General features: G+C 35.9%; 1 protein-coding gene across 3 annotated transcripts in view; it reads left to right on the top strand.

The window, feature by feature from the left end:
- Window positions 1-12,943, top strand: part of BRIP1 (BRCA1 interacting DNA helicase 1) — a 105,002-nt gene that overhangs the window by 29,856 nt on the left and 62,203 nt on the right. For all 3 annotated transcript variants that reach the window (XM_075032946.1, XM_075032945.1, XM_075032944.1), the window contains one exon: window positions 12,677-12,836. In XM_075032946.1, the coding sequence (XP_074889047.1) occupies window positions 12,677-12,836 (160 nt within the window). The remainder of the gene's footprint in view (window positions 1-12,676; window positions 12,837-12,943) is intronic.

Consider the following 12,943-nt stretch of genomic DNA (forward strand, 5'->3'; position numbering starts at 1 on the left):
GTAATTAACACTTTCTGCTTGCATATTTTTCCTACCGTTTAAGTAGTAACTGCATTGAAAATGAGTTTTCACAGTCACGAAGTTTGCACTCTGTGAATGTTAGAGTCCAAATAGTAAATAACAATTACAGTCGACATATCTTTTTCCTCAAGAGCTTTTAATGAAGGGGAGAGAAAGTGGGATAGAAAACAGTAGTTATTAATAAGGAACAATATACAGAAGCAACATTATTTTTAAGAATAAGGTGTATCTTTCACGGGTTACTTTGATGTTCCTGTTGTTCCGAACCTGCAGAGTTCCTGAGAGGTTTCTGAGAGGTTCACTGCCTGATGTGGTAGAGATGCGACTTCTTCATGTGTGAAAAACACTATATATGAGCTAGAATATACTTGAAAGCTTATATTTAGGTAGCATGTTCTGTATCAGCAATGTAACAGCATATAAAAGAATTTGAATATTAAATATGTTGAAAGGGATACTTGCGCTATTTTAAATTCAGAAAAATTCTAATTCATTGGAAAGTCAGGAAGCCTACCAAATCGTGTCTTAGAAAGTCATGACTTAGTTGCTAGTTGGGTAAGCAAGCTTCTTGGTGATAAAACTTAATTAGCTGGTGTATTCAAAAGAGTATTCATTGCATTTTGATTCAGTTCACAGCTCATTAATGGATTATTTTTAGCAAAAATGTTTTGAAACAACTTGCACAAAACATAAAGCTTCTGATTTTGGCTAACAAATGAGCCACTTGGCTTGTTGGTAGCCACATTGCAGCGTGTTACATTTAAAACTTTGTTTTCAGCTTTTTTGTCCTATTTTTGATCATGAGGTGAGAAATTATTTTCTTAAGAATCAGATATTCTGAGAAGTCTGCTGTTCTGTCTTCCCACATATTTTTGTGGGGGAGAATGGAAGGAGGGAGAGGGGATAGAGTTGTCTACTTTGAAGAAATACTTACACTAGCTTTTTTTTTTTTTTTTTTTTTTTTTTTTATTGTGTGGTATATATGGTGAAGGTATATCAAGCATTTACTCTTAGGGAAAAAAAGATGGTCCAAATTACATAAGGTCAGATAATTCTTTTTCACGTGGGAAGGAAGGGTACTTAATTAAAAAAAATGAAATTCAAACACCACCCCAAACCAGAATATCATCTCCTTACTTAGCATGGCTTTGCACAGTTCCAATGAGGTCAGTGCATTTATGGTAAAGTTTGTGTTTAGGGATCCTGCTTTCAGGTTTTCCTCCCCAGGATTAGATTCTTTTTGTGGGATAGATAACAGGTTATGATTAATTCTTTGTATTCATGCTCTTTTATCTACAGAACCATATCTTATCTCTTGTTTGTTATAGAAATGTTATATACTTAACTTTGGCAGATTGCTGTAAAATTTTCATTCAGTAAAGTCATTGAATAGCTTTTTGCTGTGTGAGATTAATTGCTTATTGTTCCCTCCTTAATTGCTGCTGACTGAAGTACATGTTTCTAATAATGGTGACATCGGTGACATCATTTGCATTGTCACGATTGCGGAAAGTTTTATCGCTTTGCATTTCTCTGTTTTAGCATTTGATTCATTCTTTGACTTAGGTCTGGAATTGTACTGATTTTTCTGTTTAGTGGTCCTGCTTCCCAAATGAGAGGTTTTAGATGTCTCCAGGAATCAGAGCTGATACCGTTCCCTGTTATGATAATTTATCATTATGTAATTACCTATTCAGTGCTAAACATTGTGCATAAAATACATGGTTGTTGCTGAGAAATTGTCTTCATTCTCTTATGTGCACTGATTTGCTGTATAACAAGGGAAAAATGACTAACCTTTCTGAGAAAGTAAAAAGAATATTAATCTTTCTGAAAATGATATAATAACTACATGTGTAAAATGCCTTCTATAAATGTAAAAATATTTTCCCTGTTAGTGTTAATAGAAGACTAAAAGCTAAAACCTGATACTCTTCCACTCTTGGAGTCAGTTCCCCATGACAGGCATCTGCCTGCCCCCATTTACTGTGTGAGCATTCATGGACTTGGTCAGCCTCATGCCTAGGCCTACACAGCATGTCTGTTTGAATCAGTTTTCCCAGGTGGTACTGTGCTTCACTGCTGATGTGCCACTAAGACAACCTTGTCTTTTTTTTCTCTTTATTCTGGAAAGAAAAGAGGTCAAAGATGACTGAGCTTGGGTTTTGACTGGTGAAGAAGAGGACAGCAGTGTAGGATGCTGACTTCATTCATGAACAGTTAATAATTTTGGTTTTGACTCCAGACCAGGATCTAAACAATCCTTTTAAAAATAAATTTTTCTGGAGAGCTCTCTTTGCGTGAAAGATTGCTCTCTCACTGGAACATGAAAGTGTAATGATAGCCTAGGGTTGAGTGTACAAGCAGTTCTTGTAACACAGAAAGCTGTTGTCTTGGTTAATTTTAAAACCACAAAAGAAACCCTGTTTTGAACCAGGTTGTTTAGAAACAGCTGTGACGGAGCTCAAAGACTGAATACTTCAAAGACTATCCAGATTGTTTTGTGGTAAAACATGTTGGTTTGGGGGGGGAAAGACTTTATATAAAAAAGCTTCTTTAACTGTAGAAGCAACATATTAAACGTGTTATTCTAGAGTCTTTGGTGTGCAAAACATTTCATTTTTCATTACTGTTGTCGCCGTTCACATATTCCATTATTTAAGGAGGTTATTGAAAAATTGATGGTATGTTGGTACCAGAGAGACATCCTGTAGGCTGCAGTGTTGATTTATGGCACATGGAACACAGTTCAGTGCTTCAGTTTCCTGCTGGTGAGCGGCACTTTGTCATTGTCCCTAAAGAAAAATCATACCAGTGAAATCCCCTGTGTTTCCTCCAAGTTGAGTGATGCATACTTTTTCTTTGAAAATGATTATGAATTATTCACATTTTATTGTGCTGGAGTGTGCACATGGTGATCAGAATCTTGTTCATAATACAGAGTTTTTCACCATGTTCAGGGTTTAGTTTAATTATGTAGTTGAGTTGCACAGTAGCTTTATCTATTTTATTTTTGTCCCCCACAGTGTGTCTGCCAAGGCTGTGCGGGCTAGCACAGATTTTACCCCGCATTTCCTAGCATATGTAGGTATCTCAACAGGAGTCTTGGCCATAAATGTTTGTTTTTCTTTCATGTTTGCTTAAAATTTTCCTTGAGAAAGTAAGTACAGTACTTCTAAACTTAAAAAGACACTTTTCCCACACAAGTTCTTGAAAACCAGACGCTTAAATGGTTTTAAAGTTTTATTCTTCAAGCTCATTTTCTGTTCCGAAGAAATGGTAAGAGAGATCAAAGTGAAAAATCTCTTGAAATAGCACAAGTAGTAGTGATATAGATTTCCAGTTGAGGGCAGCTTTCTCCTGGGAGATGGGTTGAGGAGAAACTCCATGATATAGACCACCTGTTAGGAAAATTAAAAGGCTGTATGAGCTTTCTTAACTCTAGAAGAAATGTAAAATGTCAGAATAAATATGTGACTTGGGTCGAGGTCCTTTCACAGCTTCCTGGGTTCTGTCTCTGGACTGTTGAAGTCTTTCCAATAAAATGTAACTTTTCTTATAGAAGAGAATAACCTGCTGAGCATTCATCAACTTCAGCAATTCTGTTTTAATTTTAGAATCATGACTATCTGTGCAAGCTTAAGTTTTTAAAATTGCTTTACTTTTAACTACTTTTGCTTTAAATATATGCACTCTTATTTTATGCACTTGATTTGATTTTTGCTGTAACAAATGGTAAGGGTTAGCAGTCAAATACACATTAGAAAATCTTTCCCATCAGCTGAAAAAGAGAGGTTCTGAAAAAAGCGAGGAATGTGTGTATTCCTCTGGAAGTTGTACTTAGACGAGCATACGTTCTAGTTTCATTCCTTCATAATGTCTACTTTTATTTCAGGACTTTTCTAAGGTCTTTCCACATTAAAATTCCTCTCTGTGTTGCCTAGTCTTCATATTCCTTAAAACAAAGAAATCAAAGTCTCTGAAGATATTATGTTCCCTGTATTCTTTAATTATTGGTTTTACAATACAATGCTTTCTTTTTCCTGATGGCAGAAAAAATGTTTAATTTTTTTTTTTTTAATCTTTTCTGTTTTGCAATTATGAAGCATTTCATTACAGAGGCTCTGTGACACTTTGGGAAAGGAAATCAGACAGAAATTGATCTTGAGTTAGTACTCTGCAAACCAAGTCTGGTTCAAAAGAACACTTCTTTGCGTTGCTGGTTGTAGCCCCACGATGATAATAAATAGTTGGGGAAATGTGCAGTAGAAAGGAGGCGTAGCCTCTCCTCGATAAGAATAGCATCTTTGTGTGGCCTGTTTCCATTAAAATGCTGCATTAAATCAGTTTATTTTTGGCACATAAAGAAAAGATTACCTGTGCATATGTATTTATATGGGCATTTGGTATTTTTCTCCAGTTTCCCATTAACAGTGGGAAATTAACGTTCTATTTTGAAAGTAGCTTTTACTTCACAAGTGAAATATTTTGGGCACAGATATTTTCATGTTCTCTTTTAATGAAATCTGTTAGAGTTAGAAATGGAGAAAATTCAGTTTGAAGCTTAAAATAATTATTTTTGTGAATAGATAAAAAATATTAACATATCAGCTTAGTCATTCAAAAGAATGTATTTTAAATACCTCCTTGTATTATGTTAGATACCTCCCATAAACATGAAGAGGTTTCTGTGCATCAGTATTGCTTAACCTTTCATGAAAATCTAATTGAGTGCGAACAACTGCTTAAATAATTCAATGGACTAAGTTATTCTTGGCTGGTATAGTCCCAGCGTAGTGCAGTGCAAATGTCTGGGTGTCAAGCAAAATCGAGGGTTTTTTCTTTTTTGGTGAGGAATGTGATTAAGAATAAAATCACTATTGAAAAAGTGTACAGGTTGATTAAGAAGGAAAAAAAGATGAAATATAAATTAGCTCTGCCAATTTCGTAAATGACTTGTGGCTCAAAAGTGCATATTCTTTCAGTCCTTTTGAAAGCATGTAATATTTTTGGTGATGTTGATAAATGTTATTGGGTTTCACTGCCTTCTTTTCATACATGTGACCTTTTATTCTTGTTAAGGGACACTGCACTTTTTATAGTACTATTTTTAATAGTTCTAGAGTGCTATTCCAAATTTATTTTAAAGATTTGGATAATGGACATTAGATTTTATTGGTTAGTTGGCCCAAATATTTTCCCTCCTGTTTTTGGAAGGAAACTCAGCTTTTTCCTTTCACATGAATCCTTCCAGGCAGTTATCTCTTGTCCCTTCAATCTTGTATTCCCATTTCATTATTCTCTTTACTTTATTCCTTCTGCTGTTTCCTTTGTGTTCACTGTTAACCTCAAAGGATTTTTTGTTGTTGGTGGTGGTTTTTGGTTTTAACTAAAGGTGGAAATGGAATTAGTTACTGATCCCATGCCGCCCCATGTTTTTTGTAAAGTGTTGTTTCCCCTGAATTGAAGAGTTCCAATAGTCCTGGAGGTCAGTTACCTATAGGGTTCTGGGTCATTTAGTAGAGATGCTTGGCAACCCTGTTAGTTCAGAGAACTGTCAAATAACTTTTGCTAATTCTGTACTTTTCCAAAACATGTTAGTTCTTGAAGAAGTTAGCTTAATATGAGCCTGTGCTACCAGTATGTAAGTGATGTGAAAAAGTGGGTGGAGTCTGGCCATATACATTCTCCAGGGTTACTTTGAAATAACATGAATTTAAGGCCACTAATGTTTAAGTGGTGTACTAAATGCATTTATTTAATGACTGAATACATTTTGGGATTATCACAAATATAGAGACCGTTTCATTCTTTCATAATGTTAGAACATTCAACCAGGGAATTAACTATCATGCTGAACACACTAGAGCTTGGAGACCAGTGGGAGAGTGATTTGAACAAAAAGTTACAGCTGTAGCTAACCGGCTGACTCAGCAAACTGCATCATCCTGGAAGCTTATTAAAGGTAATGCAATACCTATGGAATTAGATACATTATAAAAACATCTGTGCCTTGAGATCATCAGAGGATTACTTTAGTGGAAAATATTATGTCCTCCATCCTAATAGCTTAAATTTGCAGAAGGATCTGTCAGAGTATATAGATTTTTTTTTTGATTTTTTTTTTTCCCCGAAAGGAAGAGAGGAGGCAGCTGATGCAGAGGCAGGTTGAGTTGCCCTGTGGTATATAAAACAACCTGTACTGGTTTTTTTGGGTTTTTTTTGCAGACAGTCCAAATGGTGGGAAACATTTTGCAGAAAGACAAGAAAACTACCTTTCTTCTTGACATTCTCTCTGACTGTAAGGGTTTTCAGTAGATGCAGAGGAAAAAAAAAGCCTCTTATTTGTTTGGTTTTGACACCTGTTATTTTCTGTCAAGATACAAGCACTGCACTGAAGCAAAAACATTTGATAAAACTCTGTGTATAAATTTGGTATATGCCTCCTCTACTCCACTGCCGCCTCCTGTTGTTTAGATAAGATAAAAGCACTCACTGAAGGACTGAGTTCCTCAATGTCTTGAAGCAAAACAGAGTTTATGAAATCAGTGGAAGAGGAGGAGAGGAAAGATACAGAAATTAATGTCTTCTGTTATTGAAGAAGGTATAAATTATATTTATATCTAGTATAAAATTTAAAGAAAAGGTATTTAAAATGTTAGGCACACTGCTGGTGAAGTCTGTCTTGAATAGTCTGTTTTTAAAAAACTTTGATTCATGCATATTCTTAATGATAGATGAAAAACTTTAAAAGATTTTACAAAGAGCAAAAATTATTTAATACTATTAAGTTTTATTGTTAGATATTTGGATTACTATCTCTAGTTTATTTAGCTTTTTGTTGGTTACTGAATCACAATATATATCAGTTGCAGATTTGCATCTCCGATAGTCTATTTTATGATGTATTTGTTCTCTTTTATAATGGGTTATTGAAATTGAAATGCTGGTAGGATGTCAAGTGTTGCATTCTTTGGAAAGGTATAAGACCTTATTAACGCATGTTTAAAATATGTGGGGATACCTGTTTCATTTCTGTACATTTAAGTATGACTCAGATGAGAGTGGAAGAAGCACTGGTTTTAAAATTAGAGCAGTGTGTTGGAAAAAGTTTTACTGATTTATTTAAATGAGTAGGTTTTAGTTTTGTTCCCTCATCCTAGCTAGATTTCTACGCAGTTGGAATTGCCTTTGGATACATTTTCCTGACTTTGTGGTTGATTTTGTGTACATGAGGAATTTACGGCCTTTTTCACAATGCAAGATGTGAAAGGAGTAGCAGAGCACAATTCAATTTGACAGGTTCTCTTGTCTCTCTCTGAATCTAATTATGGTTGCTGAAATAGTTGTTCATCCTGTATGTGGAGAGGTGCAGCTGGAAGCGGGTGCATACATCTGCAGCTTCTTAAAATGTTTTTGGTATTGCAAAAATAAATCTGTAAGACAGTTCCATTGTTATGTAGAAAAAGAAAACTGTTTAATGAGATAATCTGTAATTTCCCTAGTCTGTGTACTAGGAAAATAGCATGATGTGTTTCAGTTTTGTAGGTGTAAAAGTATATTCTTCTCCATCTGCTAAAGCTTTGGGAGATCCCTTTATTCCATATTTGAAGTCCCTAATCTACATGTCTGTATTGTTGTAGTTTAGGCTAGATTCCCTTTGGAAATACTTTCTATAATCTGTTGTAGGTATTCAGCAGAGAATGGCCCAGACCAGTCTCTTCCATTTGGTGTTTCTCAAGAAACTTCAGGTTTTACAAACCATAGCTGGAAATGATGTTAAGATGCATATGTCTATATTACATTTTTTTAAAAATCCATACTACCACATAAGTCAGCCTTGAAATTAAAGGGAAAATGTTTGTATTATGAGATTTTAACTGCTTCTAAAACTGACACCACCTCTTCCTCGCTCCATTTCATGTAAATGTAGAATTTTGGTGTCTGTATATAGAATGTGTGTTAATGGACTGATAGTAAAAGATGATGTAATAGTACATCATTATAGCAGCACCGTATGTCTTTGTGTGTCACTTTTACATGTTGGTGGATTGGATGATAACCCTGTTTTCTGCAAGTGACTGCCCTTTTAGTCCCAAGTGTAGCATAGCCCTCTTAGTTCTACCAAAACAAAGTCTAGTGAAGTAAGTCCTGTTGCTCAGCCTCCAGCTTGGCCATAGATGTCTGTTTCCCATTTCTGAAGTTTTGTGCTGACTGCATGTAGAACTTCTATTTGACCCTTCAAACACGTTTCCAGCCCACTGGAGACAGGCTTTGATTTGAAGCAGTGCTTATTCAAAAAGAAAATTCTGGTAGCAAACACATGAAGAGCTGTGCTTGGGAAGAGGCTTTTAGATCAATGTTAGTCCCTCGGGAATCTCTGACTTTTTGCACTAACAGTGGTGTCAATACTGTGATTTTTATTAAGAAAAACCTAATGGCTGTTTCCTTTCTCCCCCCAGCTACCCTTCATATCTGAATAACAATGAAAAGTGGAACTTCACATCATTTAAAAAAATATTACATAGAAACAAGATGAAAAAAATACCAAAGTTTGGAGAAGTGGGGTTTTTTAGTGTATAATGGCAGACTTCTAAGAGGGTTACAAGGTATTTGTGTAAATTCTGTGTACCTTGAAATACCTTTTGTTCAGTTATCATTATATAAATGTATGGGTAATGAGACAGCATATAGTTTTAAAGGTGCACAAGAATATACAATACAATTGTAAATGATAGTTATTATTAAATAGTTAGTAGTTGTTAAGCTAGCCAATAAAGCCAGAGTTACTTTACTCTGCTGTCAGGTATTGCTTAGGTCATTATCCTTTTTGTCCTGCACTGCTCTTGAACATCCTTTCGTAGTTTTAAGTTTTCCATTGCTTTCCCAAGCACTTTCTGATGGAGGGATTATTTCTGTGATGCCTTTTTACTCTGCTGGCAAGGTGCAATCCATTCATTATGTGAATCAATGCTAAAATATTTAAGGAATATTTGATGTGAAGAAATTTGGTAGCAGGTGCTTGTAGCAGGACAAGAGCTAGGGAACTGTAAACCAGAATAACTCATCATGCTACAGTGTTTTCTGTTAGACCCTCTCTCATGTCAGGTATTTGCTACTTCAAAAATCACTGTCAGGAGGTAATGAATACTGCAGACAAAGTGCATCCCCAGCAACTTGATTGCTGCAAGTTAACTTCTCAACTTCGTTAAGATGCTGGAAATTAGAATGAGCTTGCCTTAGGGTAAAACACATTAAACAAATCTTTGGTCTTGCTTTATGACATGGGAAACCCCTAATGCAATTTTTGGCACTGTATAAAACAAAACAGCAAATGGATAAGGGGCAAAGCTTTTCCTTCGTGGACACATGATGAGAGGATTTTGCTTAGGAGTGCAACATAATGGCAAGAGATGTTGAGAAAACAGTTTCCCCCATTCCCAAACTTCAAGAGTGCTTCAAAAGCTGCCTAAAAAGGGGGATGCTGACAATGACGAATGGTGAATCTAAATACTAAGCTTGTAGTTTCTATAGCTTACAGGTGTCTTTAAATTGCAGAAAGGAAAAAAAGGAAAAAGCTATCAAAGTAAACATCCTTCAGTGCATGGGAAGATGACAGATTCTTTCTAACAAGATTTTCTGCTCTCCTGGAGGAAGACCATTTGTTAATAAACCATTTGAGAATCCATTTTTAAGGGATTTAATAAAATATACACAGACTGCCTTCCACTGCAGAAACTATTATTCCCCTGGGTAGAAAAAATGACTGACTGTGGGCATTAATGGTCGCTTCCTGTGATTCCTGGCATTATACCTTACTCCCATTTGCACTTTTTCAACCCAAAGTGAAATAATTTTTTATGAGAAACCTGCACTTGATTCCTAGCTCTTGTGAGGCATATCTGTGTTCTATATTTTATTTATTTGTATTCTGTCGTGTCCATAATTCTTGTCGTCTTAGTGTCTGTAGCATGGGTATTGTGCATGTTTGTGCATGCTTTCCTCTGTACAAGAAAGTTTCTCTACATAGCAAACTCCATTAAATGGAAGAGGTAACAGCTTTTGTGTGAATTAAATGAATTGTTCCATTCTTGCCAAAGCTGTTCATAAATAATTCACACATTTCCATAAAATAAAGTAGATTTTCTATTGTGATGGTTGCTGTCAATTAAACAAGAAACCTGAACCTATTGTAGTCTAACAGATACTTACCTGCAGGGGCTGGGTAACCGACAAAAGAGAAAATATGTTTTCTTAAGAATTTGGAGGAAGGTTTTCTACTGCCATCTTTCCAACTATGAATATAAGTTATACGTCTTTCAAATATGAGAGAAATACAGTGGAATAGAGGGATTAAGTAATTTTTGTAAGGAATGTTGCCCTTTCTGAGGCTATTAACAGACTTTGGTTCTCTTAATTTAAGAAACAATTTTTCTGCTAACAAAGCTTCATAAGGGTGTGTTTGTGAAAAATACCAGTTGATTTCAGTAGCTGAGATAATAAAAGGAGGAGAAAGTCAGGGGCAAGAGACTCTTAGAAGTCAAAGCATGGATAGTTTACATGAATATGTAAATGTCAAATTCAGTTATATCCAAATATATCCTGTCTGTATTCTCTTACTGGCCTCCTTTTGTCATGTATGGTGAACAGCAGGCAGTGCTAGAAGTGAGTTCAGCATAGATTGCTAAGTGAATGCCCAGGCAGACATTAGTTTCACAGAAGGAAGAATGAAATCTGGAAAGTTAATAATGTTACAGTCACTGGCAGCTCTAACAGATCCCAAATGGATGTACTTAGAGGTATAATTTGTTTGATTCTTTTCTTTACCAGAATTATCTCCATATCATATCCAAGAACTGAAGGCATAGTGGCAGGCTGTGGATGGCAAGATGGACAGTCATTGCTCAGTCATAGTATTACGACCTTTTATATAAAAAGAGATTACAGACAGGATGCTGCCAGGAAATGACAGAGCTGGTAGAGAAGGGGACAAACAGTAGGACAGACACATTTAGAAAAGATGATTTATTCTACAGGAACATCTGTATTTGTAGGAAACTGTTCCTACTATTCATCACTTAGTCTCTCTGTGCTTGCTTGAGAATGGTGTCACGTCAGTAGTAAGCAAGTGTATTTCCCTGAATAGAGGCTTGGACAAAGCTAGTGAAAATTCAAGAATACCATAGTATTTGTCCACTCTGAACCACATGTACCTCAAAAAGAACTGATCCAAGTCAGAGACTAAGTTCAGATTGTTAATTCTGAGAACGTGAAATATGCAAGGGTTCTTGTAAACGGTTTCCTATAAATTTGCAAGTGTTCTCCCTGTTAAACTCAAATGTGACAACAGTTAGTTACCATTAGTTCCGTTTCACAATAACACTTAAACTGTATGTTTGGACATGGGACAGATTAATTTTGTAACAATTTAACTGTTAAAGATCCTGAGATCTTGGCTGGGGTGCCTCAGAAAGCCAAGTGGGTTGGAGTTAAGGGTTGCTGTGGCTTTTTGAGCAATGAACTGGGGTGAGTGCAGGTTCCAGATGGAGCAGTTCATATAGCCTGAAGCAAAATGCTGAGAAAGTCTTCAGTGAGTGGGGTTGAGGGAAGTGCAAACAAATTAGGAGCATAACCATTATTACAGAATCTGTGAGTTTAAAATCTCTGTATATATGAAGCTCAGTAAGTCTGCTGCACAATAGTTAGTGACACGCTAATGATCACTGAACAGTAAAAGGAGTGAAATAAAGCATTCATTTCTGTCCACTGAACCAGATCTACTCAGTTCATTCTAAAATGTGTTGGTTGCCTTGCTTTTGTCTTGAGGCCAGTGCTGTGCACCATCAGACAAACATGTCAGGTGAAGGAGTGACTTTTTTTGCTCCCTGTGTTCATAAAATTCAGTCTAGAAATTGATGAGAAAAGGGCATGACTGCTAACTGCAAAATGTCCGCCACCCAGCTGACTTCAGTTTCTGTGGTAGTTTTAAACTTTGCTTTTTGTAATGCAATACGTATTTTCATTACGTTTGCACTAAATGTAGAACAAGCTTATTTGCTTGCAAGATTTGAACATGTACTGATTTGGAGTAAAACGTGTACAGTTCAGAAGCTGGTAGATATAACAAAGCTGACTTCCTTCAAGAAGCCGAGGAGGCTGTTGATAAACCCTACATCAATACTTCCTCCCCCAACTTATCTATGTAAATTTAAAAATACTGAAATATTATGGAAATTTAACATATAAAGGCTTGTTTCAAATTAATTTAGAATTTGTTTCCAGTCTTATGGAAGATGGATCTCTTTCTTGGTAAGCAGAAGAACAGGTAATTTCCAGTTTTCTTTGAATGACGTTCCTCTTGCTTTGAGGAATACCAGAAGATGCTCTTTATTGACCAGTCTTATAGTTTTAGAGAGTTTTACTTTGATAACTCAAAAATCCGCACTGTTTCTAATTAGCAAAGTTAGTGTCCATCATGTTTAGAAACTGTTGCATATCTGTGGATCGGTGTACAGTAGGGACACTTGTATTCATAAGTACAAAAACTGAACAATAGAATTTCACTAAAATAAGTGTCTTTTGTGTGCTTTCTTTGAACGGTTCAAGTGATTGACCTTTCATTAGAGCTCTTCCAGATTTTTCTGTTTGTTTTCAGCTGTTGGACAAATTGAAAGATCGCTGGATGCACACTGGCTTATGGAGAAACCTGGAGCTGGTTAAGACAGTCATTGCAGAGCCTCAAGGAGGGGCAAAGAGTGACTTTGATGAACTGCTGAAAATATACTACGATGCCATAAAATGTAAAGGAGAAAAAGGTACATTCTTCAGACATACGAAATTGTTGATACAGACTCTTCAAGTTTAAAAAAAAAAGGGGGGGGCGTCTTAAAGTGCTTAACAATTAGAATAAGATATGGATAAA

Source organism: Buteo buteo, chromosome 7 (assembly GCF_964188355.1).
Source record: "Buteo buteo chromosome 7, bButBut1.hap1.1, whole genome shotgun sequence".
NCBI lineage: Eukaryota > Metazoa > Chordata > Aves > Accipitriformes > Accipitridae > Buteo > Buteo buteo.